We start from the raw sequence: 24,048 nt of genomic DNA on the forward strand, positions 1-24,048 counted from the left end.
CTCTCTTTCCTTTTTCTCCTCATTCACTGAGCTATATGGGAAGGGTTACATTACTCTGATCTTATGAATACAAAGTAAAACAGTAGTGATGGTTAGCAGTTTTGAGAAGGGGCTCTGAAAGTGATGCTGTTGGTTGTTTCGGATTATTGAAACAGGCATGTAACATAATTTGATGTGTGTTTTACTGAAAGTAAGACTTACTGTGTTTAGTGCAGTACCAGGCACACCATATGGGTACAGGCCATCAGAGGGTTGCAGTCAAGTCCATTTTTATTTTTATTTAAAAAAAAAAACTTTTGCATACTTGTAACATTGGTGGAACCACAGTAAGACCCAGCAAGGATGAAGGAACTTCGCTGTAGCATCCTTTCCATTGAGCCATTCTCAGTGAGGGCCACCAAAAAACTGTTGCTTGTGGCAGCTCCATCACTGATATAAGTGGTGCCTCCCTCCAAAAAAATAGAAAGAAATATAGACCACAACCCTCTACCAGATATGAGGAATGACATAGGCTCCAACTGCATTGCAGAAATAATCCAGTTTGACACCATTTTAACTACTACAGGTTATTAGAAATTGTAGTTTTTTTGTGTGTCAAACTGATAGAGAAGGCTAAATGTCTCACCAAACAATAGTTTCCAAAACTCCATAGCATAGAGCCATGATAGTTAAAGTGGTGTCAAACTGGATTATTTCTGTAATGCTGAAGCAGCCCTAGTGTCATTCTAAGGTCCATTTCTGGAATTATATGTGGGATAGCATTTTTGCTACAGAGTTTCCTGATCCCTGTGCATTCCCTGCTATCTTCTCCTGAGTGAGTGAGAAATGGGGCTTTCCAAAATTGATGCAGATGTTTCCTTCCCTTGCAAACTCAAATGAAAGGCCAGAAAGAGTGAAAGGAATTTAGAAATCAGTAGGACTTTTTAGCTTCATTTTGGTAAAATGCAATGCCTTAATGTAACATTAATTTAAACCTCATACTACAATCAATAAAATCAAAATTAACAATCCCCTTTCAATGTAAATGTAAGTGATGTAAGGGTGGGTTTTTAAAAAGAGTAAATACAGTAATGACACTTTCAGTAACAGCAGTATTTCTGCCGTTATGCAATATATTTCTGCCCACCCCTCCAAACTTCTTGAAAATCTATTTAAAATTCCCTCTCATATTTTTGCAGGAGGTAACTGGCTATGTAGAGAGCCTGTGTGCTATAGTAATTTGGGAGTTGGACTACAACTCTCGAGATTAGGGTTCAGTTCTCCACTTGGGCCTGGAAACCCAATGGGTGACCTTAAGTGAGTCACATTCTCTCAACCCCAGAAAACTCTGTGATGGGGTCACCAAGGATTGCCATAAGCTGGAAATGACTTGACAACACAGAACAACAAACTGGCTCTGTAAAGCTTTTTCTGGTGAGTTATGTTACTAAGGCTTAATCAGGAGTCACTGTTAATGGTAATGTGATTATTCCCCATGCTAGGTTGTGGCCCATTGCAGCAAGGTGCTTGTTTGGGATTTACTGACCTAGCTAAAGTTTATAATCTTTTCAGCAAGGTGCTATATATATACACATTAAATTAGCTTTTTTATTATTTCAAGGACTAAGTCTTTATTGGATAGTGATGTTTCCATGACTTGCAATGCATCTCGTGCCTTGTTTTTCATTAAGAGTCCAGGGCATCTAATCAAGTTTCTGTAACTGGCCTGTACTTACAACCAATGCTAAACTTGCCTTTTAGCATGCGAACATTAAATTGACTGGAAATCCATTTATTCTACCTAGGAATGACAAGTTATTTTTAAGCACAATTTGGAAACTTAGTTGGAATATAGTGAAATGTAAACTAGTGCTCTCTGCTATGATCATTTCTCTTTATGTCATACTAGGCAATAACATTTTGAAATATTACTTTTCTGGTGGGAATGATTACTTAAGAAAACACACAAAACATGATTGAAGATGGTGAGCAATGGGCCCAAACAAAAGGAGTATAAATTGTTTCAAGCCAAATAGAACTAATTTTATGAAATTAGAGGAATAGGACTGAGTAGCTGGGAGGGGGACTGCTTGCCCTGGATTTGTTTAATGTGCTTGAAAATTATAATCCTAACCTATTCTCTGCATCTGCAGATGTTTCCTTGTTACGTCTGCAAAGCCATGCGGATTCAACATTTCAGATAGGTCTAGTATTTGCTTATGTTATCTGATGTTTATATATGACATACTAGAATTTTATTTTGAAAGTGCAGACATAAAAATACATTTGAACAAAAAGACATCTGCCAGCTTTCTGCCTTTGCCATAAATTTCCCATTTTAGCAGTGCTGTCAAGTTTATAGGTTTATTGGTTGACTTTCCACTACAACCTCTTCTCTGGATTCTGTATGCTTGTGTTTTAGTCATGGCGAATGGTTCAAGCGCAGGGAGATGGGAGAGGCTGACTTTCTGTTCATTTTTATAAGATACAAAATGCACAGTGTGAATAAAATATGTATTGTGACACAAGGATCCACTGCAGACTGATAAAGAGTTTCAAACTGACAATTCCATGTTGTATCTCCCAAAAGCGCTAGAATATAAGAGCCTCCATCACCACCCCACAAGCATATCATTCTGTTCCCCGTTGCAAACCTTTCCCATATGCACATTCTTTTAAAACCCTTCACATGAATACAGAGCTGATCATGAGCTGTTGTCTCTCCAAATGTTCTGGGTGCTACAAATAGTTAAGAAATAAAAATCAAGATAAACAGCACTAACATTTAACAGCAGTAGTACTCAGGTATCTCTCGTTGGCATGTTTCATAATTTATGAGCAGGAATAGTGCCTTATGGTATCTGTTGGGGCAATTATCACAGGGTGTAACTCCTTCTCACAGATGTTCTTGTCTCTCGTCGAAGGATTCTTGGAAAAATGGGGACAAGTGCTTTTCTTCAGGTATTCAGGTAAAGCCAGCCCTTCATATCCATGAATTCTCTATCCACAGATTCAACCATCCACTGTTTCAGCACTTTAACAAAATATATAAATTTCAAAAAAGTAAAGTTTGATTTTGCCATTTTATATAAGGGACGCCATTTTAGTACGCCCTTGTATATAACGGGACCTGATCATCCATGGATTTTGGTATCCACAGGAGGTTCTGGAACCAAATTGTAGTGGATATCAAAGGCCCACTGTATTATTATCTGGCGAACATTTAAAACAGTACCTTGAAATGGGCCTGGAAGCAAGGGGAAGTGCAAGTTCTTAGGCCGTTCTCAGTAACTCTTATCTTCCTAAATAAACAGTATATAGATATACATTTTTATTGCATTTTTCAATCTAAATGCCCCCCAAAAGAGAGAGAGAAAAACAAAGAGGGTTGATAGAAAAAGGAAGAATTGCCAAACGCTCTAATGAGGGGTGTCCTGATATTCTTGTTTTTAGAAGTGATTTTAATCTATCTTAACTATTTTTATCATCAAAAGCCTGTTGACCATATGTCCAAAAATACTGAGAGATATTCTGAGTCCAGTGGTGTATCTGTTGTGTATGTGTCTGTGTGAAGACCATGTCAGTCTGACAGCAAGAGAGTTGTTACAAAATGTGCTTTGTGAGAAAAACAAACCAAGTTTTCAAACACAGGAGCAAAGTGTTTAAAAAAAAAAACATTGTTTGGTTTTCTGTACTGCAAATATATCCATATTTCTTAAGGATCACCCTATAAAACAAAAATCCATTAAAAGCCCCAGAAAATGTGCAGAGTATTAACTTGTTGGAAACCAGTCTTTGGAAAGGGAGTGCATTTTAGACTTAATGCAGTTAGTTCAGCCATATTTGAATGCTTAAAGAATAAGCAACACCTCAAGACAGAACATTATTGCTGTAGTGCCATTTCAGAAACTGCAACAACCCATTTAATAAATGAAAGGCAATTAATTGTGCAACACCAATTCAGATAAAAATGTTATTGGATTTGTAATGTGCTTAAAGCTGATCAAGTTAGCTTGATCCAGGTCAAAACTGCAGATTTTCAGCTGTTTTGTACTTTTCTTACTTAGTTACTTGGATCCCTATATTGGGAGAAAGGTGAGATATAAGAAAATAACAACAACTTGTTCTGTGCGGGTACAGATTTAGATTCTACACTCTCTCTTTCTCTGTTGTGTCAAATTTAGGATGGACTGTTTGTATCCTAGCTATATGAAGGAGTGTATTGTTATGAGTTCTTTAGAGCTCTAAGGTCTTGTGGAGAAGTCCTTCTCTCTGTCTCACCTTTTAGGGTACATTTGATGGGTAAAGGCCCCAGACTTTGGAATTGTACCCCTAGAAACAGCAGGATGATACTATCCTTGCTGACCTTCCACTGGCAAATTAAAACATTTTTATACCATCAGGCTTTTAGAAACTGACTGTGATGGGCTTTTAGTGTGGCGTGGTACTGTTTTTATGGTTTATATAAGGTTTTTCTAATGAATTTTAATGGTTTTAATTTTTTAATTGTTTTTAATAACTTATATTTATGCTTGTATTGGAGTATTGTTTTTAAATATGTTGGTAGCTGCCTTAAGTCTCATTATTGGGATAAAGATGGGCTATAAATTAATAAAATAAATAATAAATACATGTTAAACATCTGTCTATAAAAATTAAAACAAGTACAATTGGTCCTCCGTATCCACAGTTTCTGCATCTGTGGATTCAACCATCCATGACTTGAAAATAGTTGAGGGGGGGAAAAATCCGAAAAGCGAATCTTTATTTTGCCATTTTATATAGAAGGTACAGTACCATTTTACTATGCCATTGTATATAATGGGGCTTTAACATCCATGGATTTTGATACCAATTCCCAGCAAATACTAAGGGTCAACTGTACACATTGTTGGGATTAACCTCATTCTGCCTGTTGAAAAATTAGTCAATTAATTTTCTGCTTTTCATTGTATTTAGTTGTGACCAGACAGACTGGTCCTGGGTGCTACTAGATGGGAGAATCTGAGCAATAGCCTCAGCTGGCGATTGCTTGATGTTACTTTTTAGCACTCTTTAGCAAGTGACACTATGGCCTGTTACAGACAGCCAAAATAAAGCTGCTTCAAGTCACTTTGGAGGTATGGTATTTCAATGATGCATGAGTCCTAACAGTCTGGAAGCTTCACCAAAGCTGCACTCCAGTCCTTAGGACTGGAGTGTGGCTTTGGTGCGGCCTTTGGATTCTTAGGACGCATGTATCATTGAAATACCATACCTCCAGAGTGACTCGAAGCAGCTTTATTTTGGCTGTCTGTAACAGGCCAAAGTTGCATGTCTTGAGAGTAGTGAAAATCTCTAGAAGTATGCAGATAAAATTATATGCTGGATTATCTGTGCTGTGAGAGCACTTACCATCACATGTAGCCCTTTGCTGGTTTCATGTAATCACAGTATCTCGAGTTAAGAAATTGTTTAAATGTCACCATCACTTAAACACTGTCTTCCATATTTCCCAGCCCCTAATAAATTAACCTATGGAATTCTAGTTTTTCATGTGTGCTTGCTGGCTAATGAATAAACTTGCTAAAATTCAGTTCATCCAGTGCTTGAGTAGAGAAAGAAAGAACTTATCTTTTGACTCTGTTATCTCATTATCACAACTTATAACAGTCAACCTTAACAGCTTTTTCAGTCACTGTAATTAGTAGCAGCCTCTGTCCAGTGCAGTCTTCCCAGGTTGCATAAAAGATAGCTTTGCAGCGGGGGGAATAGGGGTGAGAATGTATGTTTTACTTTCAGTAGGTTGTCCTGAAAGATTGGTCCAAGTTCGCATAGTGAGCTGTATGGCTGGTTTGGGTTATTTTTGAAAAATAAAAAGTTGCAGGAGGGATTCAGAAAATGGAAGGTCATTGTTGTCTGGGAAACTGTAACTCTGATGAATGCATCTACCAATATTTCATAGGATTAATATTGTTGTTGTGTACCTTCAAGTCGTTTCTGAGTAATGGCAACCCAAGGTGAAACTATCACAGGGTTTTCTGGAACTGAGAGTGTGTGACTTGCCCAAAATCATCCAGAGGGTTTCTATGAAGAAGCAGGGAATCAAACCCTGGTCGCCAGAGTCACGGTTGAATGCCTAAACCACTACACCATACTTGTTGTCACTGGTTCTTGTACTAGACCAAAACACCCTCACAATATCAGACTACCATTGTCATGCTGGTTGGGAGATGTTCAGTTTATAGTCCAACTCATCCAGAGGGCTCTGATTTGAAAAGTGTTGTACAAGGAAAACAGAAAACGGATTAGTATAACAGACAACATTTAGCAAAATCTAAAGATCTTTTAAGCATATCATCATCATCATCATCATCATCATCATTTTTTTCATCAATAATGTACACAATTCTCTAGTGTCTCTTGCTCACCACAGCCAAGTTACAGGTTTAGTTGATAAGGATCCACCCAGTGGACAAAAGACTCTGAGATTCCCAGAACAAAAGTATGGCCCTGAGGAAAAATGCTGGAAGGGATCTAGGGTTCCTTCCCCAAGGCCTTGCTTCTCTTCTAGGAATATTGCACTCTCTTCAACCAGCCAGTCACTTGGTAACAAGCATGCATTTCTTGCACAGTAGAATTTTAGCCTTATAATATAATTGTAAATTGGCTAGTGTAAAATATAAGCATGTATGTGATCCCTGTGGGTTTTACATTTACATTTTAAATAGTTCATATCCGATTCTTCCAGGCAGTTCAGAGCAACTTTGCATACAATATCATCCAGGTGAGATATATTTATCTGATATCTGTCACTCATGCAGAAACTATGTGCTGAATGTGCATGATGTTGCAAATCTTCTCACTTATCTTGAAAAGAGAAAGGAAATGTTATCACAATGCTGACCATACAGATTAATGTTGCCAATTTCACAAGTGAAGATTAGCTGTTTGACAAACTTACACTGGTGCTTCAGGTGGTATCTTGAATTACCTGCCCTTTAAAGTTTCCCCTGCATTCACATGCTGTCCAGGGTTAGCACAATCTTGTCAGTGATATGATTTGCCTTGACAGTTTTCTTTGGGCCAGAGAAGTAGGCCATTGGAGAAGAGATGGTTAAGGGGTGATATGATAGCCCTCTTTAAGTATTTGAAGGGGTGCCACATTGATGGAGCAAGCTTGTTTTCTGCTGCTCCAGAGACTAGAACATGGAACAATGGATGCAAGCTCCAGGAACAGAGATTCCACCTCAACATTAGGAGGAATTTTCTGACAGTAAGAGCTGTTTGACAGTGGAACATGCTCCCTCGGAGCATAGTGGGGTCTCCTTCCTTGGAGGTCTTTAAACAGAGGCTGGGTGGCAATCTGATTGTGATTTCCTGCATGGCAGGGGGTTGGACTGCATGGTTCTTGTGGTCTCTTCCAGCTCTGCAATTCTATGATTCTATGGTTGCTTATAGTTGAGATTTCAGTAGAATAGGCTGAATGTATCATAACACCTACATGTTGAAAGTTTTCCTCTTTCAGAGATGTCAATAATATTAGATTAGGAAAATGTTATCCCTGTGACAGGGGTCAGATCCTTTAGCAGTGCAGCCAGCCTAGTTTCTGTGTCTGTCTCTTTGGAATGTGTTGTGTCTGGATGAAGCTGAGTTTTACTCCCTCATTTCTTTTTCCCTCTTTCTCAGGGAGACTATCTGGAGACACCGGGTCTCATTTCTAGAAGAGAGACTTCTGAGTCACTGGACCTGCTTCACCATTTGGAATGCTGGCAAACAAGGACGGAAGCTCTTTAGGAGTTTGTCTCAAGCTAATCAGAAGAAGGTGAGTTTGCAAGGAAAAATGTACAAGTAGGTGGCACTTTGACAAATGTCATTCTTGCTTTCTGCTACCATATACAGTCACCCCTCTGTTTTCGTGGGGATCCGTCCCAGACTCCCCCCCCCCATGAAAACGGAAAATCGCAGATATTGCATCCCCATTGGCTTGAATGGCAATGTGCTCCCCATTTTGTCCCCCTCCATTTGCTGCCCACGAATGGGCAAACAATGTGGATTCCAAGTCCATGAAAATGAAGAGGTGACTGTATATTCATGTCTGTTTTCTCAAGTTTGGAAGATAGCGCTTTCCTATTAATTTATTATGTACTTCAGTCCCGGGGGTTTGGCAACTGTGTTTTGGGTAATTTTAGATGTTGCTTGTGGATCCAGTAAATATCATCTTGCCCATCCCAAATGAAACATACATACATATAATCCTGAGATACCTACATATATGTCACCAACAGGATTCCAATCAGTATTCAGAGATGGTAATAAAAATGTTCAGTCAGCTAAAGTCAGTTTAGAATTCTGGGCAGATTTATAAAAAGTCTTAATTTCGTCCAGAATAACATACAGTGTGAGCTTCAGTCATCCTTCCCTCAGGACAGCATTTCAGAGAGAATATTTCTGCCAGTACAGACAAGGCTCTTTCCTTTGTGCCTACATAAATGTGCCTCTTCTAACAAAGGAAGTCAGAGAAAGAACTTGTCAGGAAGCCCTTGTGTATATATAGGATAACATGGGAGGGAGTGGCCATTCAGGAATTCAAGCTCCACATCTTTTGGGACTTGAAAGAAAAACACCAGCAGGTTGAACTGCATTGGGAAACCAGTAGGCAGCCTGTGAAGGTATCCACACTGCAGAAATAAAGCAGTTTGGCACCATTTTAACTGTCATGGCTCCATCCTATGAATCCTGGGATTTGTAGTTTGACCCCCATGAGAGCTCTGGTGCCTGGTCTGTATGAGACCACTGGTGCCTCTCCAAACTCCAAATCCCAGGATTATGTAGGATAAAGTCAGGGCAGTTAAAGTGCTGTTAAATTGCTTTAATTCTACAGTGTGAATGCACCCTGTGTCTTCAAAACCCATGCCTCACAGCTCACAAAGGCACACCAGATACATTTCTGGATGCCAAGTTATCTCAAAGCCATTTCCTTGTTATATCTAGGTGCTGAGTGTCTTTACAATGAAAAGAAACACTTGGGATATAAGCCACCTTTCACTGTCACTTTGTTTTGTCTCAATGGTGGAAAGTTAAAAAAGAAAAGAAAAGAAAAAGATGAGGGGCTGCTAATGTCATATGACTTTTTTTCTTGTAACCACAGTTGAAACATTACTGTATTCCTAAACAAGTTTCTTGTTAGGGATAAATACACTGAGGAGACATGAGAAAAGAGACATGATAACCTGTTTAATCAGCAGTTCTGAGACCACCCACAGAGAAATGAAATGTACACTCATGGATAGCCCACTGTGTTTCCCAAAGACAGATTTGTTTAACTGGGATGCAAATGTCTTATCATGTGAGTTAAAATCCAGCACAAAAGTGGTACCTGAAGAGGAAGACAACCAATGAATTGTGTAACTCTTACAATTTTTATGATGATAATAATTATTTATTAATTGCCTAAAGATGCTAGGTGCTGTATAAAGCATTTAAAAAGAGAAAGACTTGCCTACAGGCTTACAATCATCAATTATCTGACATAAAATCAGTTGAGAACATAATGCTCACCTTTTTGTGGGATACTGGGATAGAAAGACCCATGAGAAATTGCTTTCCATTTCTGCATCCTTTTGGTATAACTCATTATTTAGAAATCATCTGAGTATAGGTTCTGTATAGAACTGTACTGTAACTCTGTTTCACAAACAAGCACATGCGTATATTTGTGCATCACATAGCAATACAGACACCCACCCACGGGAATCATATTGAAATTCAAATGTATGGTCATTATTACCAAGAGACTTACTCACTGCCTTCTCTACAACAGACCTTTCCTTTCTTTGTGAGTCCCAGTGTTTGTTTGTTTCATTTTCCTCCCATCCGTTTCTACTGTTCTATTATTCCTTTCACCTATCTCAACCTTTATCATAATCTGTTTGTTGATGTTGTTGTGTGCCTTCAAGTTATTTTTGACTTATGACGACCCTAAGGCAACCCTATCACAGGGTTTTCTAGGGTTTTCTAGGGCTGAGAGTATGTGACTCACCCAAAATCACCCAGTGGCTTTCCACGGCTGAGCTGAGAATTGAATCCCAGTCTCCAGAGTCCAAGTCCTGTGTTTAAAACAGTATACCATTGTTTCCATTCCCATTTTTAAATGGGTTAACCTGTCTCCCTAGGAAGTACAAATGTCAAAGTACAAAGTATTTCACTGGAAATACACATTTCTTGTGAATTCAGCAACAGGGTTAATTTTGTATTCTTTATATTACTGTGATATATACTGTGCTGTGATGACATATATTAAAAAAATTCCTAGCAGTCTTAATGACCCATGATAATTGTTGGTCTAAACATATGTGTAGTAAGAGCCAGAAAACCACATTATTGGTGTGCCCCAAGCCCATATTGTTATTGTTGTAAGAAATAAATATATGTGAGTGTGCATTGTCATATGCCTCTTGCAAGTTCAGGGTCGCTCAACTCATCCACAATTCAAAGTGTGAATCATGTTGTGAGATACTTTGCTTTTCAAATGAGTGACGTACCTCTCAGTAGAAGCTGTAAACTTTTGACCAAAGCATTAAAAAGTGTCTTTTCTTTCTTTCTTTCTTTCTTTTTTTTTGTAGTATGCAACTCCCAGGATCATTCTAGCTAGGGGGTTCTGGGAGTTGCAGAACAAAAATGGAACTTTTCCAAGTTCTGCTCTTGACTGTACCAAAGAATGTAGAATTCTGTCCTTTTTGTGGAAGAAAGCTAGTGTGTGTGTGTGTGTGTGTGTGTGAGAGAGAGAGAGAGAGAGAGAGAGAGAGAGAGGCAGAATGTGGTTTAACCAGCATCTAATTTGTGTTTTGAGGAAGCTGCATATAAACCCAGATGTGCTGAGTGCTTGTCCCATGCTTTATCTCCACCTTCTTTTTCTCTAAATACAACAGTGGATGGATTAGTGCCAGCATGAGAAGCTGAAGTACTAGACACATGCAAATGATTATTTCTTTTAAGCTGACAGACGGGTCCACTCCAAAATGTTGAGTCATCTTAAGTCACTTGAGTGCAGTTTGCAAAATTGTTTGATGTTGCTATGGAAATTTCTTCATTTTCCTCCACAGTTGAGCAATGTGCTTTGTGAAATCCCTTGTTTGCTTTCATTTATCCTAGTTTCCAGCTGATGAAGTTGCTTCAGAGAGATAGTGGGTGTGGATGGGGGTTCAGTCTGTTGCCCTTACACTGGGGAAAAACTCTCAAGAGAAGTATAGCAGCCAGTCCCTGGACCTCTTTTGGAATATGTTGTTTGTTTAGTTTCTCTCTTGTCATTTAAAAATATTCCTAGGTGTGAGAAAGGTAAAGCTTGGAACTGAATCGGTGGTCTCCAGTAAACATTTGCGTCTTTTGTTGCCACCCACTGAGACACAGTGGTGCAAGAACAGAATATTGCAGCTGTCTGTGTGGTGTTTCACCATCAAGCAAGTCAGCTTTTTCCTTTTATTGCAGAATAGAGAAGACCTTCCCATTGCTGGTGTGGCTCTGATTAACTGAGATGCTGACATTCTTCCAAGCTGACCTTTGCATAACATTTGCTTTGGCAACACTGCAGTCCAGGATATTATTTTGCTTGTATCAAGGTTGCAATTAGGCTTATTTCTTTCAGCTTTATTTTACTCTTGAAAAACAGCTGGGAGCATTAACCCATTCAGGTACTAAATGTTGGTTTTTGTGAAGAATTCTCAGGAATGTTGCTTGTGACACACACACAGGCAGATGCATCATGTATGAAGCTACCCTAAAGGGAGACCATGTTAGGTGGAATCACTGGCTTGCTTTCCTCCAAGTGAAATCACTTTTTAGCCTTCATGATAAAATTTTTGAAACATTTTATGTTGCTAAAATAATTGACACAAACAACCCTTGTCCTCAGGGACAAGGAAGGTGTAGCCTTCCAGGTGTTGAATTGCAGTTTCCTTCACACATAACCATTGCGTATGGCTGCCTCAAGCTGATAGGAGCTGCCATTGACAACATTTGGAGGGCCCCACAATCGTCATTCCTGTGCTATAATGGAATCCCTGCAACTCCCAGAAACACCAGAACATCTGGAGGACCAAATGTTCCCCAACCATGGTGAGATCCTTCCCATAATGATGCCAGTCCATATATGCCTTTTTCTTTTTTTACATATACCCCCTGTTAACATTTAGGTTGCAAGTTGCATGGCTCTTGTCTTGGTGAAGTTGTGGGGAGCTTTGTCAGGCAGTGTGTATTTACATGATTAGGGATAAAAATACTATTGAGATGTTGGAAAGCATGATCACAAATTCAGCAATCATGGTTTCTGAGAACTACCTTAAGCATAGTTAGAGATTCATCCTATTATGCAATGGTGGTTACTTCTGTACAGAGCCCTTTCATGCCTGAGACAGCTTAGGATAGAAAGAGAGGTTTGGTCTGAAGATATGCTGAAAAAGAAGAGCAGGAATCACTGATTTCTCTCCCTCCATTCATCCTGTATATACCACAAGGGAATTCTTTGCTTCTTGTTGAAGTGAAATGGTGATGCGGGGTTTGTGGTAACAGTGCCCTGGCCTTGACAGCTCATGCTACTTTCTCTTCAGTACTCTGTTTGTTAAGAAACATTTCCATACACCAGCACTGTTCTACTGGCTATTACTTGCCTTACACAAGCTCCGAGTCTGAGGAGAAGGCAATGAATGGCAAGCTCCTCTGAACAAATCTTGCCAAGAAACCCCCATGATAGGTTCACCTTAGGGCTGCCATAAGCTGGCAGTAACTTAAAGGCATACAACACAGAGAGAGAGAGAGAGAGTTCAGCCCAGGTATTGTATTAGTATAATTTTTTTGGGGGGAGGGTTGCATTTATATGATAAATTATTACCCCCTGATCATATCCATGGAAGGGCGGGGTAGAAATAAAATTTATTATTATTATTATTATTATTATTACTGTATTATTATTATAGTATAAAGAGAGTGCCTGTCATTTGCTTCGTTTGCTTCTTTGCATATATTGATTTAAATCCTATTGTGGAATAATTTCTTGCAGAGTTTTATTCTGATGTTCCTGCTGATTATGATTTATAGGCATATTAGAGGCTGATGAAATACTGACTGAGCTATTTTTTATTCTAAATGCAAATATTACTGCATAGACATCTTCATCCTTTTCAGATTAATTGACTTTGCTAGCATGTTGCGAGTATAATGTTATTCCCTACAAGTTTTGTGAATAAAGACCAAAATCTTTTTTAAAATAAATTTTATTAATATATAAAATAAACATATTAATCAAATATTTATAAAAGGCGATTACATGAAATATAACCCCCTATGGTAACTTCACCTAAATTGACTTCCTCAGTCACTGCTGTAATGGGCCCCTTATCAATTAATCATTTCATTATCAAATTTTAAAATCAAAATATAAAAATATCCATAACAGTCATCCTTGAGCATATTCTTGGCTTTATGTTATTTTAATTTTTATCTACTCTTAATACCTTATCTTTTAATATAACCTTCAATGTTCCCATATCTTTCTGCCACCTTTTCTTACAATATTCCATGGTTGGGAACCATTCTTTATATATATATCATTTGTATCTTTTTGGTTTAAGCAACAGGTCAATTTGTCTATTTCCATCATTTCTAAAAGCTTTAATAACCAGTCATCTATCTCAGGCATTTTCAGCCATTTCCAATATTGGGCTATTGTCATTCTGGACGCAGTTATCAAGTAGAACATGATATACCAATGTTTCCTTTCAATTTGAGGTGGAATCATATTTAACATATTTAAAAGATATACTTCTGGTCTCATTGCAAATTTTATGTGAAACATCTGTTCAATCAGTGTATGTATCTGTTTCCAGTATGCTTTTAGCTTTGGGCAGTGCCACCAAAATGGAGCCTTGATCCAGTGGCTGATTGGCATTTCCAACATGGATTGGAATCATTATTATAAATCTTTGCAATTTTATTCGGGGTCAAATACCAATGCTGCTCCATTTTCCAATAGTTTTCTCTTAAGTTTTGGGATTTTGTAAACTTCTTTTATTTGTTTCTGACATACTTTCTGAATCTATACTTTGTCCACAGTTTGATGCCCACTTAATCATCACGTCAAATATAAAATTTTTACAATACAGATTGAAAAAATCTGTATTTTTTGCTATTCTTTTAGATTTGCTGCTAAAATCAATCTTATCAAATTCGACCGAAACTTCACCAATCTCTTCCATCTTAATGTCCATTTTAAACCTCTCTTTTAATTGTACATGTAAGAACCAGTGCATATTGGGATCCAGCTGTTTCCAGTCTTCTATTGGTCTCAATTCATATTTGTTATTTTCAGATTCATAAAGAACATCTTTATAGGTCAACCATGTATCCAGTGCTTTCCATCTGCCAATGAGATCCAAAGAGGAATTTTTCCATATACTTTCTTCTTAATTTTTTCCCAAATCCTTAGGAGAGATTTCTTTATGACATGATGTTGGAATACACTATGAACCTTTTTTCCCCATACCAAATGTATGTGTGCCAACCAAACCTGTTGTTAAACCCTTCCAAATTCAGTAATTCTGTATTTCCTAGCCTAATCCAATCTGTCAGCCAATTTAATACGTTAGCTTGGTAATGAAGATTCAGGTCTGGCACACCACCTCCTCCTCTTATTCGATTTTAAGAATGCATTTCAGCATAAAGTGTTACGCATAGCTCTGTCTGCCCTCTCTGCCCAAGGAATGCAACCAATCTCTAGCAAGCCAAAGGAGGGACAAAAGCAAGGCCTCCTTCTGTTTTCACTTGGATTATTTAAGACTTTATTATTATTTTGAGACTCTCAAAGACTCACCTTAAAATATTTTTGTTGTGCTTGTTTTGTACACATTCATCGTAACTGTTTTACACAGCTAGTCACCATGTGCACATTGGTGGTAAAGTAGTGGGTAAATTATTGGACCTCATGCACACAAAGCCAAATTGTGGCCAATGAATTCGTTTTTAGGTGATTTCCCCACCGCCACCAGTTCACGTTAACCAAGACAATTTGTTTTATTTCGTTTACAAAATTATGAAACATCTGTTATCCACAAAAGATCCCAGGACAATATGCATAAAATTATAGAAACATTAGTACAGTGATCAAAAAACAGATAGGAAACATAAAAATGATTCAGCTTTGAAACAAATAAATTCATTCCCCTACTACATTAACATTTAAAATACTTTGGTAAACAAAAGCAAGAATGTCACCAGTCTTCTTAGGAGAGCAGTCCAGAGTTGGGACACTATCCCACACAAAAACCTGAATGACTCCATGGCCTTAATACATTTATCTTTACTAGAAATTTTGCATAGCAAATTGGTGGAATGAGTACCATAAGAAGTACAGGCTGCAAGAATTTGTGGCAAACACTGAGGGAGGAACAACAGAGCTCACAGGTGTGAGTACAGTCAAAAGTCAGGCATACTCCATTCACACATCAGTATGTTAGAGACAAAAGAATCCCACAACATGGAATCACTCATGTATTGTGTTCGAGAGGCAGCATCTCATGCATTCACCTGGACCTATGGTCCACTAGTCTCCTGTTTTGTTTTGTTCTCAAGCATATGGGAGTCTCAGAATTTCCTGATTTTGCTAGAAAATCAACCATGTTTCAGTGACTTTCCAGCAGCCATTTTTACAGCTGCCTGAGCATTTTAAAGGAAGCATAGCCTTTTCACATTCAAGGCATTGACATGGTTGTAGCATTTCTGCAAGAGTGAAGCTGAACAGACCCTTTTTGTTTCAAAAACATCCGATTCACCTCAAGCTTGCAGCTGTAGATAAAGGCCAAAACTTTTATGACTTGCTTTGTCAGTCCAGGTTCAGCAACATGAGTGTTAGGGCTGCTTTTATGAGTTTATTTCCCCATCGATGCAGCACAAGCAGTTTTAATGAGAAAAGCACAGAGTATGCCAAAGTTCTAGGGGTGCTAATGATGCTGCTACAGTGATCGCACATATGGAAATGTGTAAGCCCATAAAAATTTTCTGTGCTGGAGTGGTTATATAACCAGATTTTTTTCCAGACGTGTTTAAAATTTGTCCTGTGAGTTTAGATAAATTAATACACGTGAAATGGGATGGCTTAGCATTAAAACTATGAGTACTGGCTCTCTATCCTCAGTTACAAATACAGCACTTCCAGACTTCAGATTTTTGAACTTCTTATAAAACAGCTGTTTTCCTTTGAATGTTAACAAAATTTCTCTCTTGCTTTTGTATGCCCTGGAAAGCAAAATGCTAAACAAGCAGGAGGAAAGGCATTTCTATTTTCTGTTGTTCTTGTTGTTATTTGTCATTGAGTCAGTTTCACTATATGGTGACTATATGATTGGGATACCGCCCAGAAACCAAGTCGTCAACAGCCCTGCTCAACTCTTGCAAATTCAGGGCTGCGGCTTCCTTGATTGAGTCAGTCTTTCTGAGATGCAGTCTTCCTCTTTTCCTTCCACCTTCTACTTTAGCAAGTAGTATCAACCCACCACCCCAGTCCCAGTGAGTCATGTTATCTCATGATGTGTTCAAAGAAGTCTATAAACAGAAAGAATACACTCTTGGAGAAAATGCAGAAAAGGGAGCAACCACAACAAGACTCTCTAACCACATAAACTGAATTTCAACTTGTAAGGAATGCTGCAATCAATTATTTGATAGGTTCCTCAAAAACAAAAAGAAGATTAAGGGCTTTTTCACATGTTAAATTTCTTCTACATTGATACATTTTTTAAAAAAAAACAGTGGGGGCCTAGGCACTCAAATGAATGTGCAGAGTGGGAAGTAAAAGACATTGCAATAGTTGATACTTCTATTTTAGCAAAAACTGGAAGTCCAGTTTGTTTCGCCCTCACGTTTAAAAGAATACACTATTTCAGGAGATGACTTTTACAGTCAGACTGTCAGCCTTAGTGATGTCTTCCATGAAAAGTGGTGGCTTTTCAGTGCCTCAGGCAGTGGCATTTCCTCAGCTTTTACAAATCTTGGGAACTCAGCCTTAAAGGCTTATACAGACAAAGCAAATGCTGTGTCGCTGGCTTGTGGTCCATTACCTTGAATAACATGGTTTCCAGTTGTCTGTTAAAATAGCTGGTCTCACCCAGAACACCAGATATTAGTAATCTTCAGTTTGTGTACCAAATAGCAGGGCTTATTGATGGAAGAGCAAATAAATAAATAAAGGTGGACATTAATCCACTTGATGTTCTAAAGTAAAGAGCTCATGGAAGCCTCTTATCGAGACTTGGTGAGTGTATAAACAATTACACATAAATTCTTTCTCCAGTTTCTGGAGGCATACTTTTCTTACTTTGTTAATTAATGAAAAAGTAAATAGTGATGGCACAAAAATAAGCAACTGAAGATTAGACCACCCATGTGAATGAATGTAGGATGGTGCAGGAAGTACCTGTTCCAAGACTGTTTATAGGTTACTATAAACTGTTTCTGTGCTACTAAACTGTGTCTGCTATTCTGAACTATTTACAATAGGGGGAAATGCTGCATAAAGAAGCATTATAGCTAGACATTCATGTAGCTTTCATCCCACTTTTCTGGCAGAAATATTCTCTGAGTGCTCACATTTAAAAAAAAATGTGATGCCAAGTATTCATTCAAACATTGGTACTCTAATTTTGATTGTGTCAGGTGAATCTGACCTGGATTTAAATATTATCTCAGAATGATTAGGGCTGAATCACTCTCAGATCTTTATATTATTAAAAACTGGGACTAGTGACCTATCTCAGAAGGTTGTCTGCCTGATAAATGTTCAGGAAAAGAACAGGTGGTAAAACTAAAACGAATGAACAAAGTTTTTTTTTTTAAATGAGTGTTAATCAATTTAATAGTATTGAGAAATACAAAAAGATAATTGATTTGTGCAAGAATGAACAAGATATGCAAAATATGGAGCTCATCAAGTTCAAATTGCCATGTTGCAATGCTGGACCTTAAAAATACCACAATTCTGGATAAAAGTTGTGTTGAATAAAAGCCATACAAAATGGGTGACTCTTATTATTATTATTTTGCCTCAAAAAATAGCTACTGCTTATTCAAGTACTACCAATCTTACTCAGATATACACATGCCAGTGTTAGTATCCTGTATTTATTCTTTTCTTCTTGTTGTTATTTTAAAGTATATGCTATCTTCTAAACCTCATCTACAGCTGCAAGTTGGATAAAAACTGAATAAATAAATAATAAGCCTATGGGCCTAGGTGCCAAAGTAAGGTTTCAGAAATGATTGCCAGCATCTTTTGTGGCTTGGCTTTTGCAACTTGATCTTTAAACAAGCAGATTAATTACACTGGAATCTATATAACTACTGCATTCCTAAACAGCTGTCTGTGTGATTTCTAGATTCTGGAAAAACACTATGTTCCATGCTGGCACATTTGTGATTGCAGCCTCTTATGTGCATTTTCCTACAAAGAATCTTGGTACAGTATGTGAAAAGCCATTTGCATTGTAACTTGTCCTCAGCCTACACACACACACACACACACACAGAGAGAGAGAGAGAGAGAGAGAGAGAGAGAGAGAGGGAGAGACGCACACATATTGGTGTAGCTTTCAGAGCATGTGCATTCCTCCTTTTCGGGTATGATTACTTTTTTAATTTCCCCTTTAAAATGTATTTTAATTCCATATAGTGGACTTAATCAGAGATCTTCCTTTCATGTTCAGAAAGTCTCCATAATTGAGAGGTCTTCTCCATGTTTAAAGGAAAATATTTCTCGCCTCTGCACCACAAAATAACCCATTCCAGTGGGATCCTTTGACACTATGTGTATCATTTTCAAAAGAGGCTGCTATGAGGAGTATGAGTCAAGGAACTCTGCTTCAGCACTTGCCAGTTGCACTTGCCTAAATCATCACCCAAATCAATGAAAACAAGAAGATGTTCTTGAACTGTGAATTTCAGTATATCTAATGCTAACAGAGTGTTACAAATCAGCATGGAAAGATTTAACTTGCTGTTAATGTAGCATTGCTTATGGATGTCACCTTGCCAAATTCTTCAGATTATTTCTTTTTTTCATTCTTTTCAAAACACACATTGCAAATCCCATTTTCTGGAAGGTTCATGTGGTTTCTTCTTTTCTAGGCGGAAAGAAATTGACCTGCAACTTTCTTATCTCATCCACCAGTAATTATTTTCCTCCTGAAGTAGCTAACAGTATATGTGGCCTCAATCCAACATCTCCTTAGGATAGTGTAAATATCCACATGCAGACATACACCATGGCAGCACTTTACAACCCCGTTCAGAATAACAGCAGTGTGCAACACATGTCAGTTACTGGGTGCCATTGCAGACTACACACAGTGCACAATCACAATGCAAAGTATAGGATGTATATCTGCAATGTATAATCACAATGCAAAGTCTAGAATGCACAACCACAATTCATAATCACAATACAAAGTATAGCATTCACAACCACAGTGCCCAATGTGCAACTTGCAGAGACAAGGCACAGATGAGCATGCAACCCTGTTCCTGCTGCTATTAGTATAAGTCCATTGTACAGTGGTGACTTTTTGGCTCTATATGTGTAGTGTGGCTTATGTGTGTGGATGTCCCTAAATGAATTCTGACCTATGTTTGATTTCTCAGTATCATGGTTGATACTGACTTTGACATTGGCTGTTAGATAATTGGACATTTTGACATTGGCTGTTGGGCATTTTAATTGTTTGAATTCTATAACAATTTTAAAGGTTTTATCTGTGAGCCGCCTTGGGTTCCTCCAGGGAGACAGGTGGGATATAAATGAAATGAAATAAATAATGGAGGCAATGCCTGTGTTAATTTTGAAGCGTTGTTATATTCTGGGTGTTTTTTAATATTAAATATTAACTCACAGTCACAAAGAACTCTAAGCGTAGCTAGTGTGACAAGACTTATCAACTTATTTTGCCAAGATTTGGCCTATCCAACTGTTGGTTGTTTTTATCCAGTTGCATACAGAAAAGTGAACAGAGATGGACTGGCTAAAATGGACTTCTCTTCCCCTGGCTCCCCACAGCAGCTTACCTTCCTACTCCCCTGAAGATGTTACCTAGAGGATAGTTTTTGTGTGGGTTTTTCAGGCTATGTGGCCATGTTCTAGAAGAGTTTCTTCCTGACGTTTCACCAGCATTTGTGGCTGGCATCTTTAGAGAATGCTTGCCTAGAAAGGAGTTGGAGATAGATAGATGATAGATAGATAGATAGATAGATAGATAGATAGATAGATAGATAGAGACCCTGGAAAGGCAGGAGTGATTTGCATGTGTATTGTTCTGTTGCTAATGGCAGGCCTCAGGGTGGGAGGGTCTGCAAAAGAGGATTAGTGTCTGCTTGATTAGTGATCATTGTCTGCTGGGAAATTTCTCATTTGCATTTGTTGAGTCTTTATCTTGCTATTTTTCAGGACTGGTAGCCAAACTTTGTTTACTTTAAGGGTTTCCTCTTTTCTGTTGAAATTGTCCAAGTGTTTGTTGATTTCAATGGTTCCCTGTGCATCCTGACATGGTAGTGGCTGGCATGGTCCAGAATTTCAGTGTTTTCAAACAGTATTTTATGCCCAGGATGGTTTGTGGCATGTTCTGCTACTGCTGATTTTTCTGGCTGGCCCAGTCTGCAGTGTCACTTGTGTTCCTTGATTCTTGTTTGCACACTGCGTTTGGTGGTCCCTATGTAGACTTGTCCGCAGCTGCATGGTATGCAGTAAACTCCTGCGGCTGTGAGAGGGTCTCTTTGGTCCTTGGCTGAGCGAAGCATTTGCTGGATTTTCTTCAGCAGTTTGTAAACCATTTGGAGCTTGTGCTTCCTCACCACTTTGCCTATTCTGTCTGTGACTCCTTTGATGTATGGTAAAAATACCTTCCCTTTGGAAACGTCAGGAAGAAACTCTTCTAGAACATGGCCACATAGGCCAAAAAACCCACAAAAACTTTAGATGCCGGCCATGAAAGCCTTCGACTTACCTAGAGGACCTTGCCAAATGTAGTGAGTTCTGGTACAGAGGGGAGATTCCTTAAAGCAGTGGTCCTCAAACTTTTTTGCTTCTCCCCTGCCACCATATGCTCTAACTCCACACTCCAGTCAGTCAGCCTATCTCAAAATGACACCACTCCAAGCCACTAAAGCACTGCCTTGCACCCATGCCTTGTGAGAATTTCCCAACCACCACTACTAGCAAAAGACATGGCTAAGAGAGTAAGCTCAAAGAGCGGGAGACACCACCACACAAAGCATTCAGCAAGATTCTGTACTGGTTTTAAGGGACCCTGAAAAGAAGTTTCATGCAACCCTTATCCCCACCATAGTCCTAAAGGCTGCTGGTTCCTCTTGGTTTTTTTGCACACCAATACTTTTACTGAAGTCTTGTTTTTCCTCACTGCCCCACTTCTGCCCCCCCTTTCCCTCACCATCCCCCTAAATCTTTCCACCCCTCAACCCCCTCCCCCCCACTTTGGAAATCACTGCCTTAAAGCATGGAAGCAGCTTGTATGTGGGGAGTTTTCTGACCCATGAAATGCAGATCTTGGATAACTATGACAATTATTCTTATTCTCATTGTTATCATCTTAATCATTATCATTGTTAGCAAAAAATCATCACTACTTTTACTGATATCCATGTCAACATAAAATGCACAACATGAGAAAAAATATAAAAGCATCAACAAATAGTATTATACAGTCAGTGATAGTCAATGCTAGTACAAAGCCAGAGGCCAATAAGCAGCCCAGATGTCACCATTCAGATTATTGGGTGCTTAATATAAATCAGTATTTTTTTATTTTAAATGTTTTATTTTTTTAAAAAAAGTCTGTGTGTGTGTGTGTGTGTGATTTGTAATTACTTCTTTGGTGGCTCAGTAAAATATATTGAACTGACTTATTGAAAAGAAATAAACCATGTGGTCATAAACCTATCATACCTTTCAATTCCCTGCAGAATTCTCATTTCAGCAGTACGTTTTTTGTGTAGGGCAACAAGCCATGTATGTCTCTTCCAAGCATATATTGACATACCAAGCAAATCTTTCTTGGATTCAAGCCATAATGTTCACATATTGTTTGCCATGTCTTTTAATTGTTTCATTGTCGTTTAAGTTTATGTTTTTGTCATTTATTTATTTGGCTTAAATCCTAGCTTTCTCCTGAAACTGGGCATAGTTAAAAGAAATAAAAACAGACTTGAAGGCACACAACAACAGCAACAGTACAAAAACTGATAAGAAATGTTAAAACATTACAAAATATAATAGTACAATCCAAATGAATTAAAGAACAAAGCAATAAAAAGTACAACATCATTTACAGTCGGCCCTTCTTATACACATATTTTTTATACATGGATTCAAGCATCCACAGTTTGAAAACGTGCAAAAAAAAAGATAAATTTCAAATATCAAACCTTGATTTTCCATGTTTTATAAGGGACACCATTTTGCTATGTCATTATATTTAATGGGACTTGAGCATCCATGGATTTTGTTCTCCACGGGGGATCTTGGAACCAAACCCCAGCGTATAACAAGGGTCCACTGTATTTGTATTAGCACACACACCTGCCTGCCCGCTCCTTACCATTCCAGCATCCGATTCATCTCAGGAGTTCCCCAGTTACCCTATCTCATTCAGAAACAGGGCACCTAGCCACATGGGTGCAGCCAGCCACCCTGTTTCCATGTCAGATGGGCCAACTAGAGGTCTTCTCAGATGAGGAGGAGGTCCATAATGGCCGCCTCCATGATGTGTACCCGGGCGGTGACAGCGGCTGCCAGGCAGCTGAAGGGATTCCAGGGCCGGAGGGCCGCCACGATTTTCAGTGGAAGTCCAGGTTTGCTTAATAGCTATGTGTTTCAAATTGAGCAGCGAAGGAACTTGTCACTGCATGAATATCTGAGTATGGATCTACTGAAAGAAGCCGGGATTTCTGTTCCATATGGATTAGTTGCAAAGACACCAGAGGAAGCTTACAGCATTGCAAAACAAATAGGTATAACATTGAAGTTGTTTTGTATGTAATTTTTCTGTGTCCTAACTATAAAGAAGATAGCTTTTGTTTGGAAAAGCAAATGCAACTTATTTTATTTTTAAAAGGGATTTTTAATGTTTGAAAACTTGCACCTTTATAACTCTATAATGAAGGTGAAAGTGCCATTGAGAGATTTGTCAACTGTGAAGTCTTTAAATATGTACTTAGATTTTTGAGGGAGTATTATGTTACTGGTACTTTAAATAAAGACTGTGCTATGAATAGGTTCTGAAAGCTAATAATAAGATATCTTGTGATCTTGCTGGAGGAAGAAGGTAGGACTTCCCATCAGCCCTACACAAAGGAACTCTCTCCCTCCCAGAAGGCCCTGCTACATCTCTGCCTCTGAGGGAAAAGGAGGAAGAAGGTAGGACTTCCCATCAGCCCTACACAAAGGAACTCTCTCCCTCCCAGAAGGCCCTGCTACATCTCCGCCTCTGAGGGAAAAGGAGGAAGAAGGTAGGACTTCCCATCAGCCCTACACAAAGGAACTCTCTCCCTCCCAGAAGGCCCTGCTACATCTCTGCCTCTGAGGGAAAAGGAGGAAGAAGGTAGGACTTCCCATCAGCCCTACACAAAGGAACTCTCTCCCTCCCAGAAGGCCCTGCTACATCTCCGCCTCTGAGGGAAAAGGAGGAAGAAGGTAGGACTTCCCATCAGCCCTACACAAAGGAACTCTCTCCTTCCCAGAAGGCCCTGCTACATCTCCGCCTCTGAGGGAAAAGGAGGAAGAAGGTAGGACTTCCCATCAGCCCTACACAAAGGAACTCTCTCCTTCCCAGAAGGCCCTGCTACATCTCTGCCTCTGAGGGAAAAGGAGGAAGAAGGTAGGACTTCCCATCAGCCCTACACAAAGGAACTCTCTCCCTCCCAGAAGGCCCTGCTACATCTCCGCCTCTGAGGGAAAAGGAGGAAGAAGGTAGGACTTCCCATCAGCCCTACACAAAGGAACTCTCTCCCTCCCAGAAGGCCCTGCTACATCTCTGCCTCTGA

The 24,048-nt window shown here is 38.9% G+C and overlaps 1 protein-coding gene across 1 annotated transcript in view; it reads left to right on the top strand.

Annotated features, from left to right (window-relative positions):
• Positions 1-24,048, top strand: part of LOC149322092 (queuosine-tRNA galactosyltransferase-like) — a 311,900-nt gene that overhangs the window by 259,601 nt on the left and 28,251 nt on the right. The window contains exon 9 of the mRNA XM_089534373.1: positions 7,648-7,783. Coding sequence (XP_089390499.1) covers positions 7,648-7,783 — 136 coding nt within the window. The remainder of the gene's footprint in view (positions 1-7,647; positions 7,784-24,048) is intronic.

This window comes from Sceloporus occidentalis, unplaced genomic scaffold (genome assembly GCF_023333645.1).
Source record: "Sceloporus occidentalis isolate IW3139 unplaced genomic scaffold, rSceOcc1.0.p SCAF_1, whole genome shotgun sequence".
Lineage (NCBI taxonomy): Eukaryota > Metazoa > Chordata > Lepidosauria > Squamata > Phrynosomatidae > Sceloporus > Sceloporus occidentalis.